General features: G+C 42.0%; 1 protein-coding gene across 4 annotated transcripts in view; it reads right to left on the bottom strand.

The window, feature by feature from the left end:
* Window positions 1-9240: 9240 nt before the first annotated feature.
* Window positions 9241-21881, bottom strand: part of actr3b (actin related protein 3B) — an 80231-nt gene continuing 67590 nt past the window's right edge. For all 4 annotated transcript variants that reach the window (XM_085987513.1, XM_085987512.1, XM_085987515.1 and 1 more), the window contains 4 exons: window positions 16250-16342; window positions 12169-12294; window positions 10935-11018; window positions 9241-10126 (listed from right to left, as the gene is read on the bottom strand). In XM_085987513.1, coding sequence (XP_085843639.1) covers window positions 10031-10126; window positions 10935-11018; window positions 12169-12294; window positions 16250-16342 — 399 coding nt within the window. In that variant the 3' untranslated portion in view covers window positions 9241-10030. The remainder of the gene's footprint in view (window positions 10127-10934; window positions 11019-12168; window positions 12295-16249; window positions 16343-21881) is intronic.

Genomic DNA, 21881 nt, shown 5'->3' with positions numbered 1-21881 from the left:
ACTGCCTAAGAAGATCATCGTTTATTGTGAGGGGAATTGAATACAAAAGTAGGGAAGTTATGCTTCAGTTATACAGGACATTGGTGAGACCACATCTGGAGTTCTGTGTACAGTATTGGTCTCCTTATTTAGGGAAGGATGTAAATGCGTTGGAAGCAGTTCAGAGGTGGTTTACTAGACTAATACCTGGAATGGGTGGATTGTCTTACGAGGAAAGGTTGGACAGGCTAGACCTGTATCCGCTGGACTTTAGATTATTGGAAAAAATTCTGAGGGACAAAATTAGTCTCCACTTGGAGAGGCAAGGATTAATCGGGGATAGTCAGCATGGCTTTGTCAAGGGTAAATCATGTCTGACAAATCTGATTGAATTTTTCGAGGGGGTGACTAGGTGTGTGGATGAGGGAAATGCTGTGGATGTGGTTTACATGGACTTCAGTAAGGCTTTTGACAAGGTCCCGCATAGGAGACTGGTCAAGAAGGTAAGAGCCCATGGGATCCAGGGGGCCTTGGTGCGTTGGATCCTAAACTGGCTGAGTGGCAGGAAGCAGAGGGTGATGGTCGAAGGTTGCTTTTGTGACTGGAAGCCTGTGTCCAGTGGGGTACCTCAGGGATCGGTGCTGGGTCCCTTGCTGTTTGTGATCTACATTAATGATTTGGATGAGAATGTAAAGGGTATGATCAGTAAGTTCGCGGATGACACGAAAATTGGTGGGGTGGTAAATTGCGAGGAGGAAAGCCTCAGGCTACAGGACGATATTAACGGGTTGGTCAGATGGGCGGAAAAGTGGCAAATGGAATTTAACCCGGAAAAGTGCGAGGTGATGCATTTTGGACGGGCAAATAAGGCAAGGGAATACACAATGAGTGGTAGGACCCTAGGAAGTACAGAGGGATCTTGGTGTACATGTACATAGATCCCTGAAGGCAGCGGAACAGGTAGATAAGGTGGTTAAAAAGGCTTATGGGATACTTGCCTTCATTAGCAGAGGCATAGAATATAAGAGCAGGGAGGTTATGATGGAGCTGTACAAAACGCTGGTGAGGCCACAGCTGGAGTACTGTGTGCAGTTCTGGTCGCCTCACTATAGGAAGGATGTGATTGCTTTGGAGAGGGTGCAGAGAAGATTCACCAGGATGTTACCTGGGATGGAGCGCCTCAGCTATGAAGAAAGACTCGACAGGCTGGGGTTGTTTTCCTTGGAGCAAAGGAGGCTGAGGGGGGACCTGATTGAGGTGTACAAAATGATGAGGGGCATAGATAGGGTAGATAAAGAGGAACTTTTCCCCTTAGTAGGGGGGTCAATAACAAGGGGGCACAGATTCAGGGTAAGGGGCAGGAGATTTAGGGGGGATTTGAGGAGGAACTTTTTCACCCAGAGGGTGGTTGGAAGCTGGAACTCACTGCCTGAAAGGGTGGTAGAGGCAGGAACCCTCACAACATTCAAGAAGCATTTGGATGAGCACTTGAAATGCCATTGCATACAAGGCTATGGACCAAATGCTGGAAAATGGGATTAGACTGGACAGGGAGGGATGGGCGGCGCAGACACGATGGGCTGAAGGGCCTCTTTCTGTGCTGTAAAACTCTATGACTCTAGAAGAGTAAGAGGTGACTTGATTAAAACATAAGATCCTGGGGGGGGTCTGGACAGGGTGGATGTGGAGAGGATGTTTCCTCTTGTGGGAGAATCTAGAACTAGACGTCACTGTTTAAAAATAAGGGGTCGCCCATTTAAGACAGATGAGGAGAAATTCTCTGAGGGTCGTGAGTCTTTGGCACACTCTTCCTCAGAGGGCGGTGGAAGCGGAGTCTTTGAATATTTTTAAAGGCAGAGGTAGATAGATTCTTGATAAGCAAGGAGGTGAAAGGTTATGGGGGAGGGGGGTAGGCGGGAATGTGGAGTAATCAGATCAGCCATGATCTTATTGAATGGCGGAGCAGGCTCGAGGGGCCGAGTGGCCTACTCCTGCTCCTAATTCGTATGCAAGTAAGGAGTGTGATGGAATACTCTCCACTTGCCTGGATGAGTGCAGCTCCAACAACACTCAAGCAGCTCGATACCATCCAGGACAAAGCAGCCCGCTTGATTGGCACCCCATCCACCACCTTAAACATTCATTCCCTCCACCACCGGCGTACCGTGGCTGCAGTGTGTACAACTACAAGATGCACTGCAGCAACTCACCAAGGCTCCTTCGGCAGCACCTCCCAAACCCGCGACCTCTTCTACCTAGAAGGACAAGGGCAGCAGGCGCATGGGAACACTACCACCTCCAAGCCACACACCATCCTGACTTCGGAGTATATCGCCGATCCTTCATCGTCGCTGGGTCAAAATCCTGGAACTCCCTCCCTAACAGCACTGTGGGAGTACCTTCACCACACGGACTGCAGCGGTTCAAGGCGGCGGCTCACCACCACCTTCTCAAGGGCAATTAGAGATGGGTAATAAATGCTGGCCTAGCCAGCAACGCCCACATCCCATAAATGGAAAAAAAAGGAAGCAAGGTATGGTAGAGCATGGAAGAGAGATCAAGGCCACAGTGGGCAGAAGGATAGGTGAAAAGGATGAAAGTTTGCAGGAATAAAGTTCAAAAAAAGTTAAGAAAATAAATTAAACTTACCTACAGAGAAGGTAATATGGGATAAAGAAAAATGGGAGCCTGAGCGTAGCCACGTGCAGGGCGGACTGAATAGCAGGCATTACAGTGTCAACTATTAGAAGTAATACATAAGAATAGGAGCAGGAGGTGGTCATTTGGTACCTCGAGCTTGCTCCGCCATTCAATAAGATCACAGCTGACCTAATCTTGGCCTCAACTCCATTTTTCTCCATGTTCCCCATAACCCTAGTTTTTGAACGCCTGTCGTTCAAAAATCTGTCTATCTCAGCCTTGAATATATTCAATGAGTCAGCCTCCACAGCTCTCTTGGGTAGAGAATTCCAATGATGCACAACCCTCAGAAGCAATTCCTCCACATCTCCGTCTTAAATGGGTGCTCCCTTATTCTGAAACTATGCCCCCTAGTTCTAGATTCCCCCATGAGAGGAAACATCCTCTCTGCATCTACCCTGTCAAGCCCCCTCAGAATCTTGTATGTTTCAATAAGATCACCTCTCTTCTAAACTTCAATGAGTATAGGTCCAACCTTTCCTCACAAGACAACCCCTTCATCCCAGGAATCAACCAAGTAAACCTTCTCTGAACTGCCTCCAATGTAAGTATATCCTTCCTTAAATAAGGTGACCAAAACTGTACGCAGTACTCTAGGTGTGGGCTCACCAATGCCATGTACAGTTGTAGCAAGACTTCCTTACTTTAATATTCCAACCCCCTTGCAATAAAGGCCAACATTCCATTTGCCTTCCTAATTACTTGCTGTACCTGCATGCTAAATTTTTGTGTTTCACGTACAAGGACACCCAGATCCCTCTGTACCGCTGCATTCTGGCAACTGTTGCCACGGGCATTAGCAATATTACAAAAGCATTACTAAATTGTAACAAAATCTTGCCATCACAAAAAGAACTATATATATATTTTTTTTTTTTTTTAATAAACGAGGTGCGTGGCAGCTGTTGAAATTTAATAAATCATATATCCACAGTTGCCACTTTACCAACGTGCCTCGTCAGTTCACCAGAACTATTCAACTCTGCAAAGAAAGAAATGGCCTCAAATAGTGCCCAAGATTAAAGTGGTAATTTCCTCCAAATACAAAAAGAAAAACTGGGCAGTAAGTCAATTTAATCAAAGCTTTCTATGAGGACAGAACGGACAGGTAAACAAAATGAATGAATGGACAAAATGAATAGTAGAATTGCGCCACTTCCATTGCTCCAAGGTGGCAGAATGGGAACCAGGGCGTTAATATATGTTAATGTTCCCAACATCGTGCACAGCTTGCTGGATTAACAGAGCCCATCTTTTCCATGAGAAAATGGCACAAAGCTCACCACTGTGCCATGTACTAGACATTAGATTTTCTGCCAACATAAGCCGACAAGGTCTGGTTCCACTTAATGGCTTCATTGCTTGAGGTATCAAATCTATTGCATGGAAATTAAAGTCATATATTTCACTGTCCAGAACTGAGTAGTTACATTTACTTCTGGAATTAATATGTTTTTTACTCAATGTGTACCGAGAGAGTTAGAAGGGACCATTTACTTGTAATGATTTGAACAGGACAAATATTAAAGCTGTTATGAACTGTTGGACAGCGCTCTTTATTAATAGTTTTATAAAGGGCTGAGTTATCAATCTTAGAAGCCTTTAGGGTTCCAGTTCATTAAAACCTCTTATGGATCATTTGCTGAAGTTCACGATTGCTGCAAGACATTCTTAAAGAAATTGGCCCAAACAGCAAAAGGTCCGACTAATCAATTTTTTTTTTTTTTTTTTTTTTTTTTTTTTTTTTTTTTTTTTTTTTTTTGAGGGGCTGAAATCAATTACCTGAATATTGCAAACGCTTCATATAAAATTTGAACAGAAAGTGAGGGGGACAGGGAGAAAGCATAAATTATTCATCATCGGCAGTGTCATTCTTGCCATCCTTAATAAATGGGAGATAACTTGTCAGCAGTCCCTGTGGAATAAGTGAAACAAAAGTAGTCCATCTGCGTGGCAAGATAATCCAACACCATGAAAGGCAGAATACTTCAGGAAAAAGAAAATGGTGTAGAAAAAAAACAGTTAAATAGTTTGCAATTTTATTCCCTGGATAATTCTGATATTCAGCATTCTGTAACATTACTTTCCGAGATAGCCTCTCGATGGCCCGCAAACATCTGCATAACTGTTGAAGATTAACTGATAGACATAGAAGTCAGCTCACCGGAGGATGTATATATTCACTAAATTGCAACACCGTCTCCGTATTAGAACAGAAAACAAAAACCTGGCAACTAATCCTTGGCACGTACCTGTTTCGTAATAAAACTTCAATCCCAGTTTTGAATACTTCAAAAGTTTCACAAATTTGAGTTTCACACTTTATTTTCTTTAAGTTGCCCACTTTTACTCCCTGCCGCCTGCACAGCTCCTTTGCACCAGAGATCTAGTCTCTTCCCACAACTTACTATAATATTTTAGGGAGGTAAGCAAGCAGTAAGCAGGCCAGCCAAAATGTCAATTCACATCCTCCTATTCTCTCTCTTGTAAGAATGGCAGCTGTCTCTCATTCTGCCAGCGGATTTCACACCTAATCTAGAGCCGTCTTTTGTTTCTTTACTAGTCCCATCACCATCTCGTCTGGTTTTGAATACCTCTTAATGTCTCTTCACTTCTCTTTTGTTCTTTCACCCCCATTTCCCAGCCCCCAAACTGGCCTTTTAATCTGTTTAATTTCTTGTGTTTTCAGTCCTGACGAAGGGTTTCGACCTAAAACGTTGACTCTATTTCTCTCTCCACGGATGTTGCCTGGCCTGCTGAGTTTTTCCAGCATTTTCTGTTGTTATTTCGGATTTCCAGCATCTGCAGTATTTTGCTATCGTACGAGTGAAATGACCTGTATATTGATTGGCGCGTTGGACCTCTAGTCTGCACTGGGATCAGGAAGTACATCACTTTTGGGTAAGCTCTTTACCTACCACTGTCATCGACCGTCAAAGTATGCTCCAATTTAAAGAGCTTTCAATCATGTGTAAAATCCAAATATATGGCACCAACCACAAATCCTAGTAGTCAAGCCAGAAAAATAGGAGTGCCAAGAAATCCATTTCTCAGGAGTCCAAACATCACCTGTTTGTCCCTGGCAGTAAAACAGCCCAATTTATTAAACTTGCAGGTGGCTGGAAGCCAAATAAATACTGAAGTATATTATTTTGTTTAAGATATTTAAGTAATAAGTAGTAGGGTACTGAAATGGTTTACAGTCGGCTCCTGTTAATTCAAAGTCAATTAATTCAAGTTATTGGATAATTCAACATTTTTAGCACTAATATATCCTTGTGCTGTTTTAATTAAGATCCTTAATTAGAATCACGTCAGATATTTTCAGAGCAAAAACAGTACTAGACTGTAAATATCCACTAAAGACAAGACCTTATAGAAACATAGAAACATAGAGATAGGAACAGGAGTAGGCCATTCGGCCCTTCGAGCCTGCTCCGCCATTCAATGAGATCATGGCTGATCTTCGTCTGAGATCATAGCTGATCTTACCAGTTCAGTACCCCGTCCCCGCCTTTTCTCCGTAACCCTTAATCCCCTTAGCCTTCAGAAATATATCCAATTCTCTCTTGAAAATATTTATTGAATTAGCCTTCACAGCCCTCTGTGGCAGGGAATTCCACAGGCTCACCACTCTTTGAGTGAAGAAATTCTTCCTCATCTCTGTTTTAAATGATTTGCCCGCTATTTTTAGACTGTGGCCCCTGGTTCTGTGCTCCCCTGCCATTGGAAACATTCTCTCTGAATTCAGCCTGTCCAGGCCTGCCATAATTTTATATGTTTCGATGAGATCCCCTCTCAATCTTCTAAACTCCAGTGAGTACAAGCCCAAACTATTCAATCTCTCCTCGTAGGTCATTCCCGCCATTCCAGGTATCAGCCTGGTGAATCGCCGCTGCACTCTTTCCATGGCAAGAACATCCTTCCGCAGATGGGGCGACCAAAACTGTACACAATACTCCAGATGCGGTCTCACCAGCACCTTGTACAGCTGTAGTAAGGTATCCCTATTCCTATACTCGAACCCCCTTGATATGAAGGCCAACATACCATTTGCCTTCTTAATCGCCTGTTGCACCTGCATGCTCTCCTTCAGTGACTGGTGCACAAGAACACCCAGGTCCCTCTGCACTTCCCCATCTCCCAATCTATTGCCATTTAGATAATAATCCACCCTCCTGTTTTTACCCCCAAAGTGGATAACCTCGCATTTATCCACATTATAGTGCATCTGCCACGTATCCGCCCATTCCCCCAACCTGTCCAAATCGCACTGTAGCCTCCTGACATCCTCATCAGAGCCCACCCCTCCTCCTAGTTTAGTGTCGTCAGCGAATTTGGAAATATTGCATCCAATTCCCTGATCCAGATCATTTATATATATTGTGAACAGCTGGGGTCCCAGGACAGATCCTTGCGGCACCCCGCTGGTCACTGCCTGCCACTCCGAAAACGAGCCGTTTATTCCAACTCTCTGTTTTCTATCCGCCAGCCAGTTCTCTATCCACGTTAATACTTTGCCCCCAATCCCATGAGCCTTAATTTTGCATGATAATCTTTTGTGTGGAACCTTATCGAAGGCTTTCTGGAAGTCAAGGTACACCACATCCACTGGCTCTCCCCCATCTATTTTACCAGTTACTTCCTCAAAAAATTCCAGCAGATTAGTCAAACACGATTTACCCTTTGTAAATCCATGTTGACTCTGTCCGATCCTTTCCCCATTTGTCAAGTGCTCCGCTATTTTATCCTTAATAATGGACTCTAGCATTTTGCCCACAACCGATGTAAGGCTTACTGGTCTATAATTCCCTGCTTTCTCTCTACCCCCCTTTTTAAATATTGGGGTAACATTAGCTACCCTCCAATCCACGGGTACTGTTCCCGAGTCAATGGAGTTCCGGAAGATGATCCTTAGAGCATCTGCTATCTCCAGGGCCACCTCCTTAAGTACCCTAGGATGTAGTTTATCAGGCCCCGGGGATTTGTCGGCCTTCAGTCCCCTCAACTTACCCAACACCATATCCCTAGAGATACTAATTTCTGTCAGCTCCTCCCTCTCATTAGTCCCTATGTTTGCCGATATTCCTGGGAGGTTATTTGTGTCCTCCTTTGTGAATACAGAACCAAAGTATGAGTTTAATTGGTCTGCCATTTCCTTATTCTCCATTATATATTCTCCCGAATCGGACTGCAAGGGACCGACTTGGGATTTTACCAGTCTTTTCCTCCTGATATACCGATAAAAGCTTTTGCAGTCTGTCTTTATGTTTGCTGCAAGTTTACTTTCGTATTCTATTTTCCCCTTCCTGATTAATCCCTTTGTCCTCTTTTGCTGTATCCTGTACTGCCCCCAATCTTCCGGTCTGGTGCTTTTTTTTGCCAGTTGATATGCCCTTTTTTTTTATTTTATGCTGTCCCTAATTTCCCTCGTTATCCACGGTTGAGTCACCTTTTTAGGTTTATTTTTATGCCAAACCGGTATAAACATGTTCTGGAATTCTTCCATTCTATCTTTGAATGCTTGCCATTGTCTATCCACTGTCAATCCCCCCAGAAACACCACCCAATCAATCTTACCCAATTCCCGTCTCATACCCTCGTAATTCCCTTTATTTAAGTTCTGGACCTTAGTCTCTGATTCAATTTCCTCACTCTCCATCTCGACTGAGAGCTCGATCATATTATGATCGCTCTGACCCAAGGGGCCTCGTACAAGAAGATTGCTGATAAGTCCCTTCTCATTGCACAATACCCAGTCTAAAATGGCCTGATCTCGAGTCGGCTCCTCGACATATTGGTCCAGATAACCGTCCCGAAAACATTCCAGGAATTCCTCCTCCTCAGAATTTTTACTAATTTGGGTAGTCCAATCAATATGTAAATTAAAGTCACCCATGATGACAGCTGTGCTCTTATCGCACGCTTCTCTAATTTCCCTTTTTATGCCTTCCCTCACCTCCATATTACTATTTGGAGGCCTATATATCACACCCACTAACGTTTTCCTCCCCTTGCTATTTCTCATTTCTACCCATACAGATTCCGTTTCATCCGAGTTAATATCCTTCCTTTCCATTGCATTAATCCCCTCCTTTACCAGCAATGCTACCCCACCTCCCCTACCTTTTTGCCGATCCTTCCTAAATATTGTATATCCCTGGATGTTAAGTTCCCAGCCTTGCCCACCCTGCAGCCACGTTTCTGTAATCCCAATCAAATCATACTTGTTTACCTCTATTTCCACAACTAATTCATCCACCTTGTTCCTAATGCTTCTAGCATTAAGATACAAAGCCTTCAGGCTTGCTTTTTTCACACTCTCATTATGAATTAGTTTGGCCCTTTGTGTTTCTCTCCTTTGCTTATTGCTTCTCACCTTTCTACCATCTATTTCTAACTTCATATGACTTCCCTCTTTTCCACTACCTAGGTTCCCATCCCCCTGCCAAATTAGTTTAAATCCTCCCGAACCGCCCTAGAAAATATTACCCCGAGGACATCGGCTCCCTCACAGTTCAGGTGTTTTATGAAAGATGAAACAAAGTCCTGGAACATATGGATTGTGAAGTGCCTTTATTAGAATGGTGCATGGTAGCATTTCATCCATCTATTAAAATCTCAAAATATTTAACATTTCTCTCTCTTCCTGGCTCAAAAAAACACAACCCTGAAACACTGGTAATAAATAAATAACTATACAAGAAGCACCAACGTTTATAAGACATATTATAACCAATACTATCAACTGAAAACAGAATAATGGATTTAAGGGTAACTGTATTCCAAAAAAAGGTCCCAAGAGAAAACTTTCATATTTTTTTAAACAAATGGTAGATGCTAAGGAGTTCCATATTTCCAAGTCCAATTGCAAATATTAATACACATATCAGTATTGTGCTGAGAAACAGTTTCAGTCTTAGAATACAAAAAATTATTAAATATAAACATAACTCTGTCACATGATCTGCAATATATCTTTCCATATGTACAAAGGGAAACAAATCCCTTTAATTGAACCTTTTCATTCCTTCACTAGAGGGAGGATTAATGCTGCCAGCATTGCTTTTCAAAAACTACTTGAGTGTTTTGGATTTGAGGTATAGTACACTAATCTGTCCAGTAAGCTTAAATAAAGGGAATAAAGGGAAGTTGTGAGAACATAAATAGCTGGCACATGGTGAGCTTAGTAGAAATGACTCTAGACAGTGTCCAACCCTATAGTATAAGCATCCCAGGTACAAGTGTCCAGATTTCGATGCAGCAGTGATACAAACTTGTCAGTTGTTACACCCATCCTGTTCTGTAGCAGGCCCTTGGATTCCTATGCTGTAGTTACACACAGCTGCCATTATGACATGACGCCAAAAACCGGGTTGTGCCGACAGATACTGGGACCAAATTCTTCGTAATCTTTTTTTGTATGACACACTTGGTAAAACTCAGGCTGTTGAGGGGGGAGGAGAAAGGAAAATATGCAAGCATGATGGTGAATTATGACGTTAAAATATATTTTTTTAATTTTTATTTCTATCCCCTAATGTTTTCTTTCCCATCCCATCACCTCCAGGGGCTTCACACTCACAAATCATATAGTCCCAATTCTGGTTCACTTATTTCTCTAATCAGCCTCCAGCAAGAACAATCAATGACATCAGTTCTTTCTCCCCTCAACCCACTCCCCCCACCCCAATTTATTTTGTTGGGCAGGGACTAAAAAAAAAACCTCCCAAGGCAATTTTCATCTCTTGAAGAAATGTAGTTCCTCAATTTTTTTAAATAAAATTGCATGCTATGGAACTACGCATTTCTAAGGATGCGGCGATACCTCAGCACCCAGCTCAAAGCAGTATCTGTGATACCATCAATACTGGATAGTTAGTTTTTAATGCCAGGAGAACAGGAGTGCTTGCTACGCCTGCCTATATAATATTTTTTTTAAAGTCAAATATAGCTTTGCATCAGGCACAAGTTGTTGGGAATTATATTACACTGAAACTGTTTTGCATCAACTTGAACCTGGCACTGTAACTGAAGCCTAAAATGTTCAGTTGCACATTGGCCATATAAGATTATGACACAATATGTGTCCAGTGCAATGGCTTAGAGACAGTTAAGCATCCGGTCAGTACGGCAGCATTTAAAACATCAATATGACTTTGCTAAAAATGAAGCTGCTATACAGAAGCGATATAAAACATCCGAAACACAAAACTTTCTTACAAGCTTCAGTAAGAATTGTTTTGTCCACTTACCGTTGACGCAAGCATGGAGCCGCCGAACCAAACTGCATACCGCTGCATATGGTGGGTTACCGCCTGAACCTCAATTGGCTTAGGCTTATTGAATAAAATAAAAATCAAAAATCAGTCTTTAAAAGCATCAATTACAAGATTTCACTGTCATTACTGTAGGGTAACAGGGGAAAAAAATTGTTCAGTCGCATTTTTTGAACTCCCCCCCCATTTAACATTTGTTTCATCCAGCTTGCCAGTTTAATCAATGCAATTACATTTTGAACATTTGAAAAATTGGAGCTTTTTATTCGCAAAATTATCCTCCGTTCATTATACGGTCGCAGATTTCTGGACGATACGGTAGAAGTATTTCAAATTATGAATGGTTGGGACAGGGTAGATAGAAGCAGACTGGTTCCAGTAGTTGAGGGGTTAAGAATGAGGAGCCATAGATACAAGATTATACGTAAGAGATTTAGAACAGAAAGGAAGATAAACATCTCGAAACAGTTGGGAGGCTGCGGAATTCAATTTGAGTTAATGGTTGAGGCAGAAACGGTCAACATTCTAGATTATTAGATTAGATAAATGGATGAAGGAAAAGGGAACGAAGGGCTATGGGAACAGGGTGGGTAAATGTGAATTGAACTATTTCCTCAAGCAGAGGGCAAACGCAGATATGGACTGGTTGGGCCGAATGGCCTGTTTCCATATTGAAACTGTGTGTTTCTATGTATGTAGCAAAAGAAAACTGAAAATACTGACACCATAATACAAATTGGTCACGTTTTCATCACAGCCAGTTTGCCTCAACATATTTGAATGCTATTTCTTAAAATGAAATATACACACACACAAAGAATAAAATTAAATCGGAGGGAATCACTCAACTAGAAGATTAAACTTGCTCTTTTTTAAATAACTAATCTGTTCTTAAGCCAACTAAAATTCTCTTTTACAAACCAATAATGTGGATTTTAAAATAAGTCTGACAAAAGTACATATTAAATATCTCAAAGTTGAAAGTATTGTTTTAATTGACATCAATACACAGGAGTTGATTAATACATTTTTCTACAAGGCATGCCCATTTTAGTATCTGTAGTGTGTGTTTAATCGACTGACAGCTAATAAATCAGGCATTTAAAAAAAGGGGTTAAAAATATATATAAAAAGAATTATATTTATAGTTGGATTTTCTAAATTAATTAAACTTGTTAGAGGAAAACAATAGGATTAGACGTCAACTCACCTTTATTCGACCAGCGCTAAGTTCTTCACTAATTTTCAATCTTGCATCCACTACTCTTTTTAGATCTCTTTGCAGACGACGTCCAAAATCTCTAAACATTGTCGAACCTCCAGAAAGGACTATATTCTGCAAAAAATATTTAATTAAAAAAAAAAATTGAAGGGCTTTTATTTTTATGTGCGGCAAGTCATACAGCTCTTCACAAGCCCCTGACATACCCATGCATATAAAGAGAACACTAACAGTATACAACTGAAATGTCTGTATTTAAACCATATTAGCGAAAAGAAAAAACAAAATTGTAAATGATAAACTTTGCAATATTCTATTAAGGAGTTCACCAATAGTGCAGCAGTGCCACCTAGCTTTTGCATCACAAACCTGAAACAGTAGATAGGGAAAACAATCCACATAAAAGCCTTTCCTGAAGAGTAAGTGCACATTAGGCAATGTCCTTCACTTACTGGGCTGCTGCTGCTCTCAAGTCAAATTGCTTAATAAAATAAACCTTGCGGAAGCTCTTGTCTCTAGAAAAGTGAAGGCTGATAGAGATCTTTGAAATTATGAAAGGGTTTGATAGGGTAGATGTAGGGAAAATATTTTCCCTTGTGGGAGATTCCAAAACTAGGGGTCATAAATATAAGATAGGCACTAATAAATCCAATAGGGAATTCAGTACATGATTCTTTACCCAGAGAGTGGTTACAATGTGGAACTCGCTACCACAAGGAGTAGTTGAGGCAAATAGCATAGATGCCTTTAAGGGGAGGTTAGATAAATACATGAGGGAGGAAGGAATAGAAGGATATGTTGATAGGGTCAGAAGAAATAGAGTGGGAGGAGGCTTGTGTGGCGCATAAACACCGGCATTGACCAGTTGGGCCTAATGGTCTGCTTCTGCACGGTAAATTCTATGTAACGTCATTGGATCTGATGATCAGAATGCAGACCTACTTCAGGAATTAAATCCCAATGGCACAGCTAATATTGGTTTAAATACAAAAAGGTACGGTTTCTTTGTTTTAAATCTACTTAGTTTTACAATTCTGTCTAGCAGTGCTTATGCAGCCAGTAGTGGGTGGCAGAGCACCTGTATTTCAACACAAGGTGGTGTGTGTGTTCTGGTCCAGGACTGCCTGTCACACAAAAGTTTGTTCCCCAAAGCCTGCAAGTTCCAGCAACTTTTGACTGGGTTGTTGCATGAAGGGGCTCATGGGATTGGGGGTAATATATTAGCATGGGATTGAGGATTGGTTAACGGACAGAAAACAGAGAGTAGGAATCAACGGGTCATTTTTGGGTTGGCAGGCTGTAACTAGTGAGGTACCGCAAGGATCAGTGCTTGGGCCTCAGCTATTTACAATCTATATCAATGACTTAAAAGAGGGGACCGAGTATAATGTATCCAAGTTTGCTGATGATACAATGTTAGGTGGGAAAGTAAGCTGAGGAGGATGCAGAGGCTGCAAAAGGATATAGACTGGTTAAGTGAGTGGGCAAGAATATGGCAGATGGAATATAAATGTGGAGAAGTGTGAAGTTATCCACTTTGGTAGGAAAAATAGAAAAGCAGAATATTTTATTTAATGGAGAGAGACTGGGAAATGTTGGTATTCAGAGGGACCTGGGTGTCCTTGTACACAAATCACAGAAAGTTAACATGCAGGTACAGCAAGCAATTAGGAAAGCAAATGATATGTTAGCCTTTATTACAAACGGATTGGAGTGCAAGAGTAAAGAAGTCTTATTGCAACTATACAGGGCCCTGGTGAGGCTACACCTTGAGTACTGTGTACAGTTTTGGTCTCCTTTGCCTTAGAGGGAGTGCAACGAAAGTGCACTAGACCAATTCCTGGGATGAGGGGATTATCCTATGAGGAGAGATTAAGTAGACTAGGTCTATATTCTCTAGCGTTTAGAAGAATGAGAGGTGATCTCATTGAAACATATACAATTCTTAAAGGGCTTGGACAGGGTAGATGCAGGGAGGATGTTTCACCTGGCTGAGGAATCTAGAACTACGGGTCACAGTCTAAGAATATGGGGTCGGCCATTTAAAACTGAGATGAGGAGAAATTTCTTCACTCAAAGGGTGGTGAATCTTTGGAATTCTCTACCCCAGAGGGCTGTGGAGGCTCAATCATTGAGTATATTCAAGACTGAGAGCGATAGATTTTTGGATACCAAGGGAATCGAGGGATATGGGGATAGTGTGGGAAGGTGGAGTTGAGGTCAAAGAGCAGTCATGATCTTATTGAATGGCGGAGCAGGTTTGAAGGGCCAAATAGCCTACTCCTGTTCCTATTTCTTATGCTCTTAATAAGCATATTTTTTCCCTCTGGGAAAGGGAAAAGAACAGAGTTCCAATAAATTCCACACACATTTCCATTTACTAGAAATGAGAGCACAATAAGGCAGGGCGAAATGCACTGTGCAGGAGGACATTTGCATGCGCAGTCATGCGGGTTTTACAGCAGGAAAGAAAGTACCGACTCAAACCACCTCCACAAATTGATGACTTAAAGCCAAGTGTTTTATAAAGGGAAATGATCCGTGCATTTTTCCCCCCATTTATGCAGCCAGAATCTTCAATATAAAAAATGACTTGCAAATTGTAGTTTCAGCAACACAGCAGATTGTGCAAAGAACTTACTGAGCACAGTCTTTACACATAAAATTCACTTGGTTCAAAAACCCAAACTCAGTCAATAGGTTAGCGGAAAGGGCAGACAGGTGAAATTTAATGTGGATAAGTGTGAGGGCACACATTTTGGGAGGAAAAACAAGGAATGAGTATACACCGAGCAGGAAGACTCTGAATGCGGGGATGACCAGACACACCTAGGGGTTCAAGTACTTAATCTCCTGAAAGCCTTTTTTTATGGCTTTATCTACCTAAAAACACACCAACAGCATTTTGTGTTTTATAAATAGGGGTATAGAGTACAACAGTAAAGAAGTAATGATAAATTGTTTTAGAGCAATGGTTAGAGTACTGGGTGCTGTTTTGGGCACTTTTTATAGAAAGGACCTTATAGTCAAATACAGCATAGAAATCACCAGGATGATGCCAGAAATGGGAAACAAGTTACGGGAAGAGATCTGTTGTACCAAAACGAGATTTAATTGAGGCTTTTAAAATTCTGAAGGATTTTGATCAAGTGAAGAGAGAAATACTATTTCCTCTGGTTGGGGAGTCAGTGACGAGAGATCATCAATTTAAAATGGTTACCAAAAGTGGGGAGATAGTTAAAAGAAACTTCTTTACGCAATATGTTGTTGGAGTATGGAATGGCTGAGGCAGAGACTACGGCATCTTTTAAGGGCCAATTGGTAAATATTTGAAGCAGAGGAAGAAACAGGGAAATGGGGAGAGTGCAGGTTAGTAGGATTAGTTTTGGATTGCTCTAGCAAAGAGCCGGCACACACACAATGGGTCGATTGGCCTCCTTCTGTGCTGTTAACTTCGATGGCGCTACAAAATGCTGACTTCCCCAATGACCTGACAAGTTAATCTGGTGAATAACTGTCATGTATACCAGGTGTGATCAGTCTGTATCGAGTATGCTAATCTCAGTGCCCCCGAGCTAAGGAAGTGGAAATTCTGCCAATGTTCTTGCTCCTTGGTGTTAACTTGTGAACCATGCTGGAAATGTATATGCGCAGTTATCAGGGTAGCATCGGGCACAGATGTCATGGCCCTCTCCCCCAGTCAAACAGTCTACTGACATACACCATCCAAGCTCACACATGAATAATGGAAGAGGTACTGGGCACTGATTGGAAAGTTGCCAACTCCTTCAGGAAAGACGAACAGTGGTGGAAACTGGCAAGAAAAACAAAAATAGGAACCCAATGTTGATTTCTAGTATTTTATTGGCATCTTAAAAGAAAAAGATGAATTTCATGTGGGACTCTTCATTCAAACAGGCTTCTATTGTATGAAGTTATTCCAAGATTGCAATTTGTACATGTTGTCGGGCAATACATGAGGATCCAAGCTTTGCACTTGCCCTATGAAGTGCTTAGCAGAGGCACTGCAAAAAAGCATTTTTTTTTTAGGAAACAGTAATTTTATTACCTTATACAATGGACGTCTAACATCTATGGGACAGTTTTGTATTACTTCATCAACAACATCTGAAATCGGTTGCATAAAGTCCGGATTTGCAAACTGTGAAAGCAAAACACAATTTTAAGTTTTCATTTTTTACAAAAAACAGTGCATGAAACATCAACTGCAGTCACAATTAACTTCCAAACCAAAATATGGCATCTCTCTCTTTGGCAAAAGAAAAAGTATATGGGATACTAGATTTTATAAATACGGGTGCAGCACTGGATACCATAGGTAGCACTCCACTGCCTATTGTGGCTTCACCCCTCGGTTAGTACCATTACTCCCTCTCTGCAGCTAAATTCTATATTACTCTGGGGTCATCCTGTAGAACAACCACCCCCTTCATCATTAAACCTTCCCACTCTGTATCTTACATCTTTGTCTTGAATACTAAATGCGAGGAACTCATGGGCTTGGTTTCTAACACTGGGCTGGAAAAACAACAGCATGTTAGCAACTCACACCTTCATTAATGGGCAAATCAGCCAGCAAGTTCAGGAGATTAAGAGATATGCCACGAGTTGCGAATCTTCAGAACTTGCAGGTCGATTTCCACCACGCCACCATTTGCTTCGCACAAACAGCATCTCACCCTTAACCTCCCTGTTATTTTTAAGAACTTGATGGATTTGCACATTAATTGCTCATTAAACTCACCACAGATGTAAGGTTCGCAAGAATTTCGGAAAATTTCTACAGCCCCCGAAGATTATTTTTGATTAAAGAAAACCTGGGTGGAATGTACCTTAAAAACCCAGGGTATCAAAATGGCTGTCAGGCCTCGTGGCAGAAGACAAAGACAGCCTGCCTGTATCTCCCATTACTGGCTGACAAAGGATTTGAAAAAAATACCAGCCTGTGTGAATTTGTTGAAGTACTTGAAACTGTCAATCAACTGCGGTTTAGGAAGTTTCACTCATAGGACAAAGGGTTTGTTTGTTTACAAGCCCTCTACAATGTTGACTCAAGGGCTTAAGTACTTAAAGCTGTCAATCAGTTGCGGTTGGGCGGTGACCGCAGGACAATGGATTGTTTACAAACCACTTGAGTGCTGTTGACTGAACACTTAAAGGATTCAGTGAGACATTTCAAACTGGTCGCAAACCAGTCAAATGAATGGGTAACACATTCAAACCCATTAGTCAATGGGGACAGATCGATCCCTTCTGTATAGCCCAGATACATCCAGATTTGGGCGCGAAGACAACGGCTCCCAATGGGGTATAGAGATAGCCCCTCAGGAAGCCATTCTCTCTCTCTCTCTCTCTCTCTGCTGCCTCGCCTCCATGCCCTGCCTACAAGAGGAACAGCTCAGCAGCCCGCCCAAAGAAGTGGAATACCAGCAGTTACTTTTGAATTACTGGGGTATCTCTACTTCGGGGCGGTGAAGAATCCAAGACAGGACCGCAGGGGCACGGAGCAGGCGTTTACTGGTGAGCATAAGACTTTCTGGCCCATTACAAGGCAACCTAGATAGGTATAAGGGGTGGAAACAAATTGTAATTTTAGTCAATTTTCCCTCGATGTGTCCGTTTCTCCTCCCATTAAGCAAAAGTGTGCTGTATTAAGCAAAGGTGTGCTGTATTCATAATTATTTTACTGTATAGCAATTTATTCTTTATTTCAATAAATACTGGTCTTCTATGCACCCAACCACGAGTCTCATTTTGTCTATATCGCTACTGAAATAAGTCCGGCGGTCAGAACCAGAAAGGGGAACGATTCGAAACCGCACGGGGCCTGGAGCAGCTCAGATACGCCTGACTGGCCAGACAATAACCCCACACCAAAAAAAAACCTGTTTCTACACAGAAAGTTAGGTCTGGCAATTAAGAGCGCAGGTATCCTTTTAAAATTATAAAGTCTTGCATTTATATAGCACCTTTTAGGACCACCGGATGTCTCAAAGCACTTTACAGCCAATGAAGTACTTTGAGTGTAGTCACTGCTGTAATGTGGGAAACATGGCAGCCAATTTGCACACAGCAAGCTCCCACAAACAGCAGTGTGGTAATGACCAGATAATCTGTTTTTTTGTTATGTTGCTTGAGGGATAAATATTGGCCAGGACATCGGGGATAACTCCGCTGCTCTTCTTTGAAATAGTACCTTGGGATCTTTTACGTCCACGTGAGCGCAGACGGGGCCTCAGTTTAACATCTCATCCAAAAGACGGCACCTCCGACAATACAGCACTCCACTGGAGTGTCAGCCTAGAATTATGTGCTCAAGTCCCTGGAGTGGGACTTGAACCCACAACCTTCTGACTCAGAGGCAAGTGTGCTACCCACTGAGCCACAGCTGACAATTAATGACGTATAATTGTTAATGCAATGTCAATCAACCTTGCTGGCCCAGAAAGGGAATCATTTAAAGTGTTCAATCTCATTCCATGCATGTATTAAATTCTTAGAGATTTTTTAAATATTTACATTTTAAATTTTTAAATTTTTTCTTACTTTTCCTTTCAGTCTCTTTTTCTTCTCTCTCAATCCAATCTTTTGTTCCCTCTCCATTTCTCTTTCTGTACCTGATTTGACTCTAATTCACCCTCCTCTTCAGTCGTCCTGCTGTTTCTCTCCATCCTTAAATTATTGGTTAAGGAGATACACGGTTGGTCCCCGCTGTTCGTCAAGTTCCCAGATGGCCCATTGCCCTCTTGCTGTTATCAGCTCGTACTTCCAGCAAATTAAGACGCAAAAAAAATTGAGTTGAAAGGTGCAAGAAAATGTCTAACTAATGGCAAACGCCCGGAGATGCCCAGCTCCAGCAAGACTCGGCCCATTAAGTTCATCCACAGTTATCTTTTTCTGCTCCAGGGAGACCTCCTTCACATTTCATCCTCTTATCCCCCAGCTCTCATGAAAACCATCCCTTTCTCGAAATCCACCAACTGTTCCCTTGATCCTCCCCCAACCAAGCTCCCGAATACCCAACTTTCATTTTGTATCCCATGCTCGTTGACATAGTCAACTTCTCCTTATCCTCTGAAACTGTCCCAACCTCTTATAATGCCATCACCCCACTTTTCAAAAGCTGCCCCTTCTTGCTTATCCTTCCGCTCTCCAAGGTTCCCACCCAACTACACACTCACTTCTCTCTCTTCCAAGACCCCCCAATCCAGTCTCCAAATCACCAAAATGGAGATGGTCAGTGAAAATAAATTAATGATATTCTGTGGGATTGAACTTGATTTGATTTTCCTCCTCTAAATTTTTGCTGCTCCGACATCATTAAATACTACATTCTCCTCCACAGTCCATCTCCGGAGACTGATCACTTGTGGACCATGCTGTGATTATGTCACGACACAGCCATTGCTGCATCTCCCAAAAGATTTCTCCTCATAACGATTTCTCCTCTCGTAACTTTGCTGTCTAATTCATTCACATACTAATCTTGAGCAATCAAGTCCAAGGCTGTCGCTATACTTTCCAATTACCTATCCAAAATTTCCTTCAGTGCAAGGTCTGAAAAAAACTGAAGCCAACCTTTAAGCTCCCGTTGGCACCCATTTGTATCTGGCCCAAACTCCAACAACTTTCCCAGGCTAAATCCAGTGATATACAACCTCTGCGTCTAATTCCATCCGAGTTGAACTTTCCAACTCGCATCCAGTGCATCACCAACACTGCACTCTTCCACCTCTAGAACACTATCGAAGTCCTACCCCAACCCTCCCACACTGCTGCTGAATACTAAGACGTGCTGTCATCATCTAGAAGATTGACTTCTCTAATAATCTCATTAGCCCACCTCCACAAATTTCAGCTGGTCCACAGCTCCGTTACCCATAGCCTCACCGACACAAAACCCCACACACCCATCCTCTCCATCCTTGGGAGACTCCACATGCACCCTGTGCCCGAACAAATCAACTTCCAGACTATTGTCCTCAAGTCCTGCCATGGCCTGGTTTCATCCTTAGTGACGTTTTCTGGCTGTACTTCCCCACCGCACCGCTGACCCTTGATTACTGCTTATTCCAAATGCCGTCCTCTCCACCATTGCAGGGTGTTTATTCAATCATTACACTCTGCCCTCCAACTCTTTCCAAAAAGCAGGAAGAGTAACATCCCTCACTGCGTCTTCCTCATTCTTCAAATGAAAAGCACTTTTCACATACGTTTCCTATATTACAGCAGTGACTACACTTCAAAATGTACTTCTTTACCTGTAAAGTGCTTTGGGACGTCTGGTGGTCGTGAAAAGTGCTATATAAATGCAAGTCTTTCTTTCTTACTACAGAGATCTGACACATCACTGCTCAGCAGGAAGGTATCTCTTAGTTTAGACTTTCATTCAGAACAGAACGGTCAAACTGCAGGTCACCTCTGTCTGACATCCAAACAATGATAATATTTGGTAAAAATATGAAGAATTCACAGAGGTTGTCGACAGCAGCCTTTTATAAGTAGCCACAGCCCCAGTGGAAATAAACATTTCACTCTTTTAGGATGAATGCTTTCATCTGTCACTAACATTTATCTATTTTCCCTCTCCACTTTCATCGGAGTGAAGTTAAGGAAGGCAGAGCTTGACAAGTATACTCAAAGGCACGTGCACAGTGCTGCTTACTGCCTCCAAGTGCCAGTGATATTTTTAATGACTGGAAGGTGCTGACAGGCTACTCAGTTGCTCCCAAACATTGAAAAGCGAATCATGGTACAATCAAGCTGTCAAGAGTTTATTTTCACTTTTAAAAGCTTACCTTTTTTCTGGCGGAGCGCACACCAACTACTTTTATACTGCCCTTGTTGCACTCTCAGTGACATGAAATGTTGCTGCTCTACCCATTTACTGCGTACCACTGATGCCATTTCATCATGACCCAGCTGGCCATCATGCAGACACCAAAAGGCACTGTAGAAACAGAGTGAGCATTCTTGCAATCTCCATTTGGAAACACCCCAGTGCTTGTGTCCCATGTGAAAACTGCCTGGAATTCAGGCGTGACCTAGTTCTGTCATTGTAATCAAGATAAAAGTTCTTTTCACATTCACAGAATGGAATTTGCACTTTACTTCCAATTCGTCAAAATATGGAATAGGAATTTTGTTGCAGATTAAATTCAAGATTTAATTTGGACAAGAATTTAAGGCGAGGTCTAAAAAATACTAGTCCTCATGACAGATCAAAGATGCCCAATTAACCAGAGGTGACTGGAATTCATGAACTTCCCCAGGTGAAACCATGACTATCAAGATCTTGGTTTTCATGAATTCATTACATGAATTCATTAAGTACATTGTGGCGGAGCCACTAAGAGACTCAGAACATTTGAGAATAATCTCTAACTGCATTGTAGTGTAGCCACGTACTGCACCTTTAAACTGTTTGTTAACTATACTGTATGTACCTTCCTATACTCTGCATGATGACGTCATGACGCCGATCACGTGACCGCCAGTGGCGCGAAGAACGCGATGTCATGACGTCGGTTTCCAGAACCTTCCAGTAGTCTTCGAGTGCCTCGCAGCCTGAACAGACCTGTATACATCTTCTCCTGTAGCTTACTAGTTAACTTCGTTGTTATTAAACTTTGTTGTTTTGATTTACTGAGTCGAACTGCAATTATTCATAGGAACTACCG

Source organism: Somniosus microcephalus, chromosome 5, assembly GCF_052327205.1.
Source record: "Somniosus microcephalus isolate GS21.2 chromosome 5, FLI_Smic_1.0, whole genome shotgun sequence".
NCBI classification, from domain to species: domain Eukaryota; kingdom Metazoa; phylum Chordata; class Chondrichthyes; order Squaliformes; family Somniosidae; genus Somniosus; species Somniosus microcephalus.
This window is presented reverse-complemented; position numbering and strand designations above follow the sequence as displayed.